Here is a 12,229-nt window from a genome sequence, read left to right on the forward strand (position 1 = left end):
GGTGGAGAGGAATAGTCACAGGGGTGAGGAATTGGGAGGAATAGTTCATTGAGATAAGGTTTGGGGAACAGATATCATAAGACTTGAGTCACAGGGGTGAGGAATTGGGAGGGGTCGGCGCATACAGAACAGGAACTCGGCGAGGTTAGAAGGGCAACAAAATGGGGTCAATTTTGACAGGGTACAACAGGCAACAGAACCAGGGTTGCCACAACTCTGTCCCTGTGCCCTTGTATTAGAACTCTCAAAATTAATCCAAAGTGCTGCTGGGGGCAGTAGATATTCCCCATGAGTTGTCCCAATTTCATGCAGATTGCAATTCGTAATTAGTAACAGTTGTGCTCCAAGGGCCTACTTTCTCTGCCACACACTTAGCTCACACTGGCTTATTTATTCGCACAATGGCCCATGCAGAGTGTGCATTTTACACGTCATAACAAGGAGACCTACAGGTGCTACTTCCCTTGCCCAGTCGTGAGCCACAAAATAGGTCCTGGAGCAGAACTGGGACAAAAACTTGAAACACTGAAGACAGATTCCAGAGGGGCAGGTGATGTACAAAGTCACCAGCAGAAGGGACCCCGTGGGGCTGGGATGTCCATGTTCCCATGTTCGTAGACATGGGCTGGGTAATAATGAGGTGACCTTTGATGTCCAAGGAGCACCTGTTGACCCAAATCCCACTGGTAAGTCAAAGTAGCCCCACAAAGCACCTGTTCATATCTCCTTTACCCTGGTTTCCTCATATACATGGTTCAGCTCTTGGGCCAGATTACATAAAACTAGAACCCCAGATGTTTAATAAAATGAAGAGATTTGTCTCTAATTGTATCTACACTTTGAAAACTACCCTTAAGAATAAAAATGCGTGGAAAATATTCCTATGTGCAATATAGTTGTAGAAGTTTTTACGTAAACGCTGCATTTGATCCAGATAGAAACAAACTGAAGAGATTTGCATTTACATTTGCATTGGCAGCTGCGAGTTGTCATCATTGTAGGTGCAATACGTGTGTGGTTACTGTCAGACTTAAGCTTCTACATTACCTGAGATGGACTTACATCTCTATGCCAAATATGAGAGGGACTCTAGCCAAAAACACTAGTAAGGAAAAAAAAATCTCTCCTTTAGAACAAGTACACCAGACACAGCAAATGGAGATGCTAGAAAACATCAGAAAAAATGTTTTTCCCACTGTTGCTGCCTTCTGCTTTGTATAGCAGAGATGACACGGTGCCTCCCGCCACCTCATTCTGGGCCGAGATGAAAGCACTGAATCAGAGGTCGGCCTGGGAAAGGAAAAGCAGGTCACACACCAGCAGAGAGGCGAGCTTTCCGAGCTTTCCACCTGGCAGGAGAGCTGTCCGCTGGAAGTCTGTTTTCTCTAATGGGAATACAATGCTACAGGCCTCTTTCACCTGCGTCTGCTGCTTCTTCCCATCTTTCTGCACTAAGCTGCTCCCGGCGCATGTGCGGGCCTGGGAGTGTCTGTCGCCTAACACTCTCTTTCATTTAATTGCTGTGATCCATTCCCATGTAATATAATTATCGTCATCACCTACGTGTGTGTGTCTGTGTGTGACTGTGTGTATGTTTTAATCCCCCATGTGTCTTCTTTTCTTTATCTATGTTTTTTCTCCGCTTTGGCCTTCTCTTTACCAATGGAGTTTTCCCTCTTTTATTCTCCTCAAGGAAGTTGGACGTTTTATTTTCTAGTCTGATCTGTGGTTTCAGTTCTGGCTAATGCCTTAAAACCTATAACCCATAAACATGATTAACAAGTCTGATTAATATCTGAATCTTAGGGGCCAGGGAGATGGCTCAGTGGAACAAGCACTTCCCTGACAAGCGCAAGGGCCTGAGTTCAATCCCTGTTTCCAGAAAAAAATCTGAATCTTCTTTGGGAACAATGCAGGGAGCCTCTTTCAAGCCTGAGGATCCCTTGCTGTCATCCCGCATGCTAGTATTCTTGAAGTTTTTTCTGAACTTAAGCTGCCTGCAACATTCACTCTTACCTGATTCTGTGCTTGCTGGTCCTGCTGAATGCTGTGACTTCCTCCAGAAGTCAGAAATGCTCTTCACTAGCGATGCCACACTCACCAGCAGCAAGCCCAGGACTGGTTCTAAAAGCCTGAGCATCTGCAGAAGAAGAGAGAACACACATTCATGGGCAGATGTTGCTTCAGAGTTAGTGCTGGGAGGATGAGCCGAGCAGAAAGGGAGAGACCTGGGTATTAATGTTTCTAGTCTTGCACACGAATCTGCCACAGAAAAATAAAGTCCTCATATATTTTATTTAGGCTTTTTAAAAGGAAGAAAAAGAAAATTCCTATAAATATCCCCCATCTCACTTCTTCCTTTCTTAATTTCAATGTCTTGTATTGGAAACAATGGACAGCCTCTTCAGGCTTAATTTAACATTTGCAAAAGTAAAATGCATAGCAGTTTCATTAGTACTCTTTTTTTTAAAAGAAAAGATGATGTACTTTAAAAAGATGCACATATTAGGTGAAGTTTAAATAATATAGTATTTTAAAGCTCAGAAAAGTCATAAATGCATCAGAGTGGCTGAGTAAAATAATTATTACCAGGAAAGCAACACCTATGTTAAAATCTTGTGTGAAAAATATGGTGGTAGATATGGTTTTTCATTAAACCGTGTGTTCTTGAGTATCTAGCCAAAGGAGCATCACTTGGCATTGGCATTGGCTAAAGACCTTTGTTCTCAACAGCAGGACCACGTGAGGCTATAATTACCCATAATATTAGTGTCTGAAGACTTTTGCTTATACTTTGCTTATGTAATCTCACTTGAGTTTCTCACAGGGAGATTTCTTTATTTCTATCAGTCAGGTTATGTGAGAGAAGCCCTCTTCTGTCTTGTGCCCAGGGTGAGCCACAGCCATCGCCCAGGCCTCACTGCAGGACGCTGGGTACTGTCCAGTGGGCCTGCCTTAGCTGATGTGCTTGACACACCCGTGGCTGGCTGGGCACAGTGACCATGCCAGGCTTCCTAGGCAGGCAGAACCACCCGATGCTTGTTGAGTATGTTCCCAACCTCAGTGACAGGTGCAAAGGGAAATCACTAAGCAACAGACACAAAGATAAAGCTCAGGCAGAGGTCCTGATCTGCATGCTTGGCCTGGGCATATCTTGCAGGACAGCCTTGCTACAGACCCAAGTAGTGGGATTTTATGCACGCACGTGGGAGACAGGACAGGTTGTGTAGCCTGCAGAATGTAGAAAGCTGGGCCTGAGACTTCAAGAAATCCAGAGCTTCAAAAGGTGGCTCCCTCCTTCCCTGCATTAGAGAGCTCCGCCCACCCAGCAATGATGTGCATGCCCAAGGGAGTATTTCCTGGCTGCCTGCATTTCCAAAATCTTGTGTGTTCAGAGCACTGGGGACATCCTACTGTTTGACAGCTTGAAGGTCACCATCAAGTTTTATTAAAACTCTGCACATGGGCAGAAGTGTGAAGCTCAGTGCTGGCCGCCTCCACACCAGTGAGAGAATGCCTCACAGCCACTGTCCTGGTGCATCTTCTGCACCCACTGTTCGGCTCCTGCAGCCCCAGTTCTTAGGGCAGCACTGGCCCAAGCCCCAAAAGGCTCGCAGACAGATCAAGGAGGTGCCAGGAAAGTCGCCCCAGAAGTAAACTTGAAGCAAACGCAGGCTCAAATGCAAGTCAGGATGTGTGCTGTGGACCAACACCCTTCATCTTCCATATCAAGACCTTGGAGGGACAAAGACCATGTGGGGAGGAGAAGGGTCAAGGGTTTCTATTGCTGTTATCCAAAGAGGTATAAAACACGTTACGTTTTAATCCCTAAAGTACTTCTGAGGAAAAAAAAAATTGTTTTCTCCATTGAAAATACATGCAGAGGTAACAGTTGAACTCATGCCCTGAGCAATCTGTAAGCCTCTGGAAAAGCCAAAGAGGCAGAGGCTACTATGCTTCCCATTTTAGAGATGGAAAAATTGAGGCCAGGGAGGACAAATAACTTGCAGGAAGTCCCACATCTGTGAGGGCTGGTGGCTGACCCTCTGCCCTTCTAACCACTTCTCACTGTGCATTTGATTGTTGGGTTGACATCAAACATACTGCAACGCTGTATCAACAGCATTTTTCAGAGTATCCAGAAAGAAAATATGAAAGAGGTAGAGAAATATAGGTGGTATTTTGTAGCATTACTCGGGGTTGACTCTTATCAGTGACACATCAGATCTACCATTATATTAACTTAGTACAACAGATCCTAAGATTGAAGAGCATCATGTCCTTACTTCTTCCTCAGAGATTTTTTTAAGAGAAAAAACAAAGACAAAAATGTAAGTTTTCACTTTTTTATGCTTCCAGAACATTAAGCCTTGGGCCACAGTCTCTTTAGCATGAAGGTTAAACTTGGGATTCCTAAAAGCTCTTCAGTACCACCTGTCATATCAGGTAGCACCATGCCTGTGGTTTTCATCCCTCAGTGGAAGTGTCCTTCCCTCTGTCCTGGCACCTGGTCTGAGGTAGAAATTGTAGTGGTGCCTCCCTCATGAGGTAGCCCTCAGCTTGCGGTGCACTCATTTCTGAGAGCCCCCCCGTTATGTGTGTCCCATGATAAATGGTGAGGAAAGCAGCTACCATTCCCTAGAGACCTCAGTTCCTTCTGGGACCAAGAGAGCTTTGCCAACAGCCCTGCTCACAACAGAACTGTTCCGGAAAGCTGAGAAGCGGAACAGCCACGTGTCCTCCAGTGTGCGAATGGTAAACCAAATGTGTGTATACTTACAGCAAGATTTTGTTCTACCTGTATTACACTATGGTGATCCTTTCAGATACTATGCTGAGTGAAGTATCCAGTTACAAAAGGACAGTACTGCATGAATTCATTTACCTCGAAAGGCCCTCAAGGTCAAAATCAGGGAAACTGTAAGGAAAACCATGGGGTCCAAGTGGGAAGACAGGAAGATGGAGAGTTCTTGTTCAATGGGTAGTTTGCTTTGCAAGATGAAAAAGCTCTAGAGATGCCACCCAGCAATGTGAATACAGTCTAAATGGCCGAACTACACTTTTGAAATGATTTTGAGGATAAATTTTGTATTGTATGTGTAGAGGCCATGCGTGGTGGTTGTTATGGTTTGCATCTAGTTTTCCCCCCAAAGCCTCATGCAGTCATGGGGTGGCTTCTGGAGTTTGTGATTGATTATTGTGGGTGTGAATGCTGCACCTGCCCTGGGGCAGGTGATTTGCATTACAGTGTGAGGAGAGGAGAGATCTCGGTAGCTAGGTGCCTGAGCTGCTGTGACTCCCTTTGCTCTATTGCTTTCTGCTGCCACCATGAAAGGTGGCTCTCTGCCATGTGCTAGTCTGCCTTGCAGCCAACTAAATCCTCCAGATTTTAGTTCCTTTCCTTCCTTTGAATGTGAGCTATTTGTCCCAACAATGAGAAAAGAGTACCTGAGACAGTGGTACACACCTGTAATTCCAATACTCTGGGAGGTTGAGGTAGAAGATCTCAAGTTTGAGCCAATCTGGCACATTAGCAACACAAGGGGACCTTGTCTCAAAATAAAAATTAGGAAAGGGATAGGAAAATAGCTCAGTAAGAAGCCCCTAGATTCCATTCCTGCATCTTGGGAGAAAGCCTTACAAGATGGGATGTGGGAAAGCCTCATCCCTTACACCTGGGACTTTCAAACATTGTCTCTGCAGATTCAGGTGCCAGACTGAACCAGGCTCTGCCTCTGTCCTGATGAGCAGCAACTGCAGCAGCAAAGGGGTGCACAACATGTTAGCCTGTTTCCCTCATGAATGAGCTGAAACTGTAATTGCTGTTGAAATGAATGATTTAATTAGCCGACATCATTCCTCTGCCAAAAGAATGACTTAAAAACATAAATCCAGGTCTATTTTAAGAGACATATCATACCATCACATCATAGGAATTCATTTTGCTCTAAATGTGTGACAAGGATGCCAATCATAAGAAGGTCTGTGACTCGGTATATCTCCCCAGGGGAGGATAGGATCCACTCCTTTAGTTCACGAACTGTGTTGGTGCGTCGTGAGGTGCTAACATCATCTTCTCTCCTAGCCACAAGAAGACACACTCACTAGCAAAGCATTTCTTTTTCTTTTTCTCTCTCTTCCCAGCAATGCAGCAAAAAAGCCTCTGCCTCTCTCATATGGCTTTTGAAGTCCTCGGGCATCATCGCAAACCGCCCCTGGCCCCGGATCTCCCTCACCGTTGTCACCACGGCCATCATACTGACCATGGCTGTTTTCAACATGGTAAGGCCCAGGGAGGGCACTCTGGCCTTTTAGGCCTGTGCAAGAGCCATCCTGGAAACCTACCCATAGCTCCTCTGGGGATGCCAGCTCCATTCAGTGCCTCACAGCTGTAGCACGAGTAGCTGTCTGGGAACAGCTTTGCCCAAGCTGCCCCGAGAGACAAGGAGGCTGTGTACAGCAGGTGCCCACTCTGGCCAAGCTATGGGCATGATGGGAATGCTGCTCAGGAGTGACACTGGAGCTTGAGAACTAGAAAAGAATAAGAACACAGTCATGGCCTTCATCTTAGGCCCAGCCCCACTCACTGAGAGAGGCCTGTATTAGACCACAAGGCTCCATTTCCACTTCTTGAAAATGAGAGTTGAGCCATCTCCTCTAGGGCAGTTCTCAGAAGCCAAAGTGCTGAAGTTCGCACCTTGCTTAGAGCAACACTGGGCATTCTGCAAACAGAATCAGCAGCCACTTGGACTAGTATGGATGCCATCATTACCACTTGTATCTCCCTCAAAAGAGACACACAGGCCATCAATAGATTTGGAGACACGTTCTTATTCTCAGGGCCAGTGAGATAGCTCCGCAGACTAAGGGCCTGCCTGGCAAGTGCAGGAACCTGATTTTGATCCTGCAACCCCAGTGCTGGGGAGGCTAAAAACAAGAGGATGAGTACAAGTCTGAGCTGCATAGTGAGACCCTGTACCAAATACATAAAAATGAAAATAGTAATAGTAATAACAATAACATCATCATTGTCGTCACCACCAGAAAGTGCCCTGGTGGTCTGTGCACTTCAGTGCAGGACACAGGAAGCTGGGAAGACCTACTGCTAAGCCATTCTAACACAATGTGGACAGCATCAAAAGCAATGGGGAGGATGAGGAAGAGCCAGGAGGGCCTGCTTGGCTGCGGGTAGGCAGAGAGGCGAGAGAAGGTGGACAGCAGATGAAGAGGCAGGGCTTCTGGTTCAGGATGAAACAAAGATGTATACTAAAACTCTGTGTAGAAAAGGCTGAGGAAGTGGATGCACACCCCAAGTGTGCACACGGGATCAATTCTCAGTGCCTCTCCGGAGGCTCCACACTTCCTCCCAGACACCTGGAGACCAGGAGAGACCCAGGCCGCCTGGAGCCAGGGTGGGGTGGTCTTGTCATCTGCTCATCCTGCCCAGAAATGGACTTTGGGGAAGGGGGGCAGGGTGGAGAAGCTGTAGCTTGCTTCTCCTCCTCCCTGCCTGCTCTGGTGGGTGCGTGCCATCACAGCAGGGCAGCTAATGGACCGGCTGCTGTAGTTCTGTAGAATCGGTGAGCAGTGCTGGGCTGGTCTCCCCTTCCTCCTGGACCTTGGCAGTACCTGCAGCCCACATTCTGCTGCACGGAGGATGGCTGTCTTAAAGGCCTCGTCTTAAAGCTCCCAGGCCTGTGAGCCAGGGCTTATCCAGATGGAGGGGGAAGCGGCCAGGATGTGGCACCATGTCTGTACAATAAGAATTCCCTGGAGAGTCTCTCTCTCTGTCTGTCTCTGTCTGTCTGTCTGTCTGTCTCTCTCTCTCTCTCTCTCTCTCTCTCTCTCTCTCTCTCTCTCTCTCTCTCTCTCTCTCTCTCTCTTTCTCTGGAAGGATTCTAAGATGCCAGGGCCCCAAGTGGAGATGTGCATCCACCAACATGAGGTCCCTGCTGGCCTGTGGAAGGCTGCAGCCTCAAGCTGGGAACAGAGGACGAGAGACTTAAGAGAGGAACTAGAAGGACTTTCCTGAAAGAGCCCCACTGCTAATGTATTACCAGCCAGGACAGCCCCTGCCCGGGATGCAGAGACGCTGTTATGGAAACCACAAGATTGGGAAGACACCATGGGGTGAGGGCAGAGAGGCAGGCGGGGGACACTGGTGAGAGGCCACAGAGACATGAGTGTGTTTCTAAAAATGGCCTGCCTCATGACCTGCTTTGAGGCCCACTGAGAGCCAGCCCCCTGGAGGCCACACAGTGTGCTCCAAGCAGCTGGATACAGGAAAGCTGCGGGAGCCCACTGGGTCAGAAGTTATGTCCATGGGAGAGCAGAGAAACAGCAGAGTCCTGCTGTCCCCAGAGCCTCCAGGGGGTATATGTCCACCCTAATGATGGAGTGACTGAGGTGATGCTCTTATAGTTAGGGTTAATGACATGATGCGTTGCACACACAGGAAAATGATTACTAAGGTAAGCGATTGAACCTGTCTGCATTTTACACAGTCACTTCCTCTGTATGCAGTGAGAGCACCCAAAGTCTCTCTTACCAAGCTTTCCACATGTGATGCAGGATCACCAGCTACTAGATCCCTGCTCTAGATCTGTAGGCTTGTCCATCCGACTGTGGAACTGCCCCTCTCCCCTCTCACGCTGCATCTCCCCTTTGCCCTTCCACTTTGCCATCGGTAACAACCTTAATCGATTTCTTTCTTTTTTTCTTATCTTTCTTTTTGTGTGTGCGTGTACTTTTTGTGCAGGGCCTCACTACACAGCTCAAACTCATAGTGGTCCTCCTGTTTTCAGCCTCCCAGCACTGGGATTACAGGCAGGCATTACCACGCCTGGACTCCATCGCTGGCTCCGCTCACCCGGGGGCAGGGCCAGTGTGGCATGTGGGGCTGAGAATTGAACCTCAGCTCCTTCACTTGCCTAAGCAGGCGATGAGTCTACTGAGCTATCGTGCCTGCCCTTGGTCCATTTCTATGAGGCCAACTTTTTAGGATTCTTTTTACAAATGAGATCATGTGGTATTCTCCTTTCTGTACTTGGCTTATTTCACATTGTGTGATGTCTTCCATATTCATTTATGTCTTCACAAAAGACAGAACTCCTCCTTTTTTAATGCTAGTTAGTATTTTATTGTTTTCTATACTGTGTGTTTTTAATCTATTCACCAGTCAGTAGACACTTAAGTTATTTCTGTGTCCTGGTTGTTAGGAATAAAGAACAGTGGCATGCATGGGAGGATATATTTTTGAGGAGTTTTTGTTTGTTCATTTGTTTTTACTTAGGAAAGTGTTTTTTGTATAAGGAGTATCCATTCATTTGTTCTTAAATAAGTGAGTGACTATGTAACCAGTGAACAAATAAATCAGCACACACCCTTAAAAATATCTTTTTTTTTTAAATTGTAAAATCTACTTGGCATTATCATCAGGAGAAAGGATTTATCCAAGATCTGTCACTTAATTTTTTACAAGACAATACAAGTGAGAAGCCCCTGACTTGCAAGTGTACCGTATTTCACATGGGGTAATTAGTCATGACTGACAGCCCGTTTAGTCACCGTCTATAAATGTTTGACAAGATGAGCTTTTAGGCGGAGACTTTTTATTCACAGTAACTACGATCCCCTGGGTATGAAATTCATCTTCAGGACTAAAAATTCATCTTCCGCGTTGCTTTCTGTTTCTACAAAGAGAGATGTCATTGTCATGGGAGGGAGAGAGGCTTCTGGGAGACACAGGCCCGGGAGGATGATGGCCTCAGAGCAGGAGATGGAGGTAGATTTTGCCCCCTCTGCTGAGCAACCTCATGCGGAGCGATGAACAAGCTGAGCGGCTTTCCTGCCTTTCCCCTCCCTCCAAGGAGAGGAGGAGGAATCCACACCTGCTCAGAGCAATTTCTCCCCTCGTGCAGGAGAAATGCTGTCTTTATCAACACCCGAGGCCATAGAATCCATGGCTTCCTTTCCATGGACACGCTCCTCTTTCATTCATGTGGGAGATAAACCATACACGCCGTGGAAGCTGACCTTAGGTTCAGGAGGGAAGTGACGCTGTGCATGGTAGAGCTGCTGTACAAAGCCTTAGTAATAGCAGAGGGAGGCTTGTGCACTCCGCTGCCTTTGATCAAACCCTGAGGATTTGCCAAGAGGCCTGGGGCTGCTGGCCCCCACTCCTGGGCCGGCAGGGTCTCGGGGCTCCTGCCACTCACCAGGCGTCCTGCAGCATCCAGAGCCGTGGAGCCTGTGTCGGAGAAATCCCAGCGGGGCAGGAGCCAGGAGGTGGGCTGGAAGACAGGCGCACCAGGTAGGGGCTGAGCGGCCCGTCCTCGCTGTGCCTGGTTACTGTGCCCATCACTGTGGGGCTTCGTGCGGGATCCCACTCCCCAGGGCCGTCCTGGAGCAGTACTGCTGCACGTGGCACCAGTTCTTATGTTTTCCAGAGCGTTTCCTTGGGGAACGCTTCCAGGCTCTCAGAGCCCCACTCCAAGACGCAGTTCCATTTCCCCAGCTCTCCCTGTGAGGCAGGACTCTGCTCTCCACGGTAGCGCAGCACAGCTCTGCGTTGCTGGGGACGTGGGGTTTGCGGTATGCCTGCTTCCTCCTCAAAAGCAAAACCAAACTTCCAGAGGGAAGTTTTGTTTTTCAAGATAGCTCAGCGGTCTAAAGCGCCTGCTTAGGCAAGCTTAGGCAGGTGTGGGGGACCGCGGTTAGATCCCCGGCAGCACATGCCACGCCAGGGCATCATCTCAAAGGCAGACTCTATCCCCATTAAACTCCAGCTCGTGTTCCCTCCCTCCCCAGCCCCGACCCTGGGATGCTGTTTCTGTCCCCATCTGCCCCTATCCTAGGTGCTCCCATAGGATGGCTCCTGAAGGCATTGTCTTAGGGGGTCAGCCTTACCTCAGAGAGCACACTGCCCTTGGGGTGCTCATTTTCCTTTTACCGCCACCGCCTCCTGCAGCAGGCAGGTCTCGGTGTACCGTGCGCCTTTCCAGCCAACGCTGGGGGGCACTTACTCCCAACTGCTCCTCCATCCCCTGCTGTAACCCTAATTCCAGAGAGGGCAGAGATGTGTCAGAGGTAATCTGAGCTGGCTAGATGCTCCCTGTGATGTCCCTTTGCTGCTGACAGTGAAGTGGCCAGTCTCCACGGAAGCCCTGCCTGACCTGTACTGGGGCATAGGTGACTGCTAGGATTTTTTCCGAGTCTACATTTTAACAGTCCTTGCAAGAGCTGGGATCAGCCGAACAGTGTGTTCAGAAAACTGACTTTTTAAAATCCCGTTATACGTGGCTAGTGAAAGACAAAATGTCTAGGTCAGTTTTATGCAAAATGCACTGTGAAAGTTTTCTAAGGAACTTTAAACATTTGCTAATCACCTCTGTGATACCAAATACCAAGCTGAGTATTAATTATCCATCTCTCCTTTTTCTAGTATAGACTTTTTTGGTGTCAGCTTGCTAATAACCTTGCTTTTTTTTCTCCAGTTTGGCTTGCAGGCTTCGTTAGAATCGTGTCTGACAACCTGCACAGCCCTGCCGTTGTTTTCCTCACACTGACAGTGTCGCCATGTGCTTGCCTACATCATTTCATAATTTATTCTGAGAACCTGCCACAGGTTTATTATAAACTCGTTTTATGTAAACATGCGAGCCCCTTCAGACAAGTTCTCCCTTAAGTAACTCATAATCTCTTTGTTTTTTTTTTGTTTTTTTTTTGGTCAGCTCAGCCCCATCCTGTGGGCCAGGGTGGCACAGCCTGTGTTGCCAGGGATCAAGCCATGGTCCCCTGCACCTGCCTAAGCTTGCCTAAGCAGGCGCTTTAGACCGCTGAGCTATCTCACTGGCCCCTCTCTTTGTACTCCTAATTCCAATCAAATGGCAAACACAAACATCTGGTGTAAAACACTGCAAGAAACCACATGATCCTAATTTCACAGGACTGGCAATGCAGAATTCTGATACGTTTCAGGTTGGTGAGGGGATGCACTACCAGCAGGTCAAGCCGGATAGGTGTGGCACTCTTTAGCAGGGGGTGAGGTTGTCTAGTTAGGATAATAATACGATTTCTGTAATTATATCCCAAGATCTAGTCAATTAAGATGATTTCAACAAGGTGTCCTCTAAAAAAATGACCATGTTTGGAATTCATTCTGTAGAGAAACTTACAGGCATTTGCTTGGAAGAAAGACAGACAAGGAATTAAAAGAATTTATTGGGCC

General features: G+C 47.6%; 1 protein-coding gene across 1 annotated transcript in view; it reads left to right on the forward strand.

The window, feature by feature from the left end:
- LOC101580939 (adenylate cyclase type 2) overlaps positions 1–12,229 on the forward strand; it is a 200,226-nt gene that overhangs the window by 136,708 nt on the left and 51,289 nt on the right. The window contains exon 13 of the mRNA XM_023706620.1: positions 6,145–6,282. Coding sequence (XP_023562388.1) covers positions 6,145–6,282 — 138 coding nt within the window. The remainder of the gene's footprint in view (positions 1–6,144; positions 6,283–12,229) is intronic.

The sequence above is a fragment of the Octodon degus genome, unplaced genomic scaffold (genome assembly GCF_000260255.1).
Source record: "Octodon degus isolate 3935 unplaced genomic scaffold, OctDeg1.0 scaffold00008, whole genome shotgun sequence".
Taxonomy (NCBI): Eukaryota; Metazoa; Chordata; class Mammalia; order Rodentia; family Octodontidae; genus Octodon; species Octodon degus.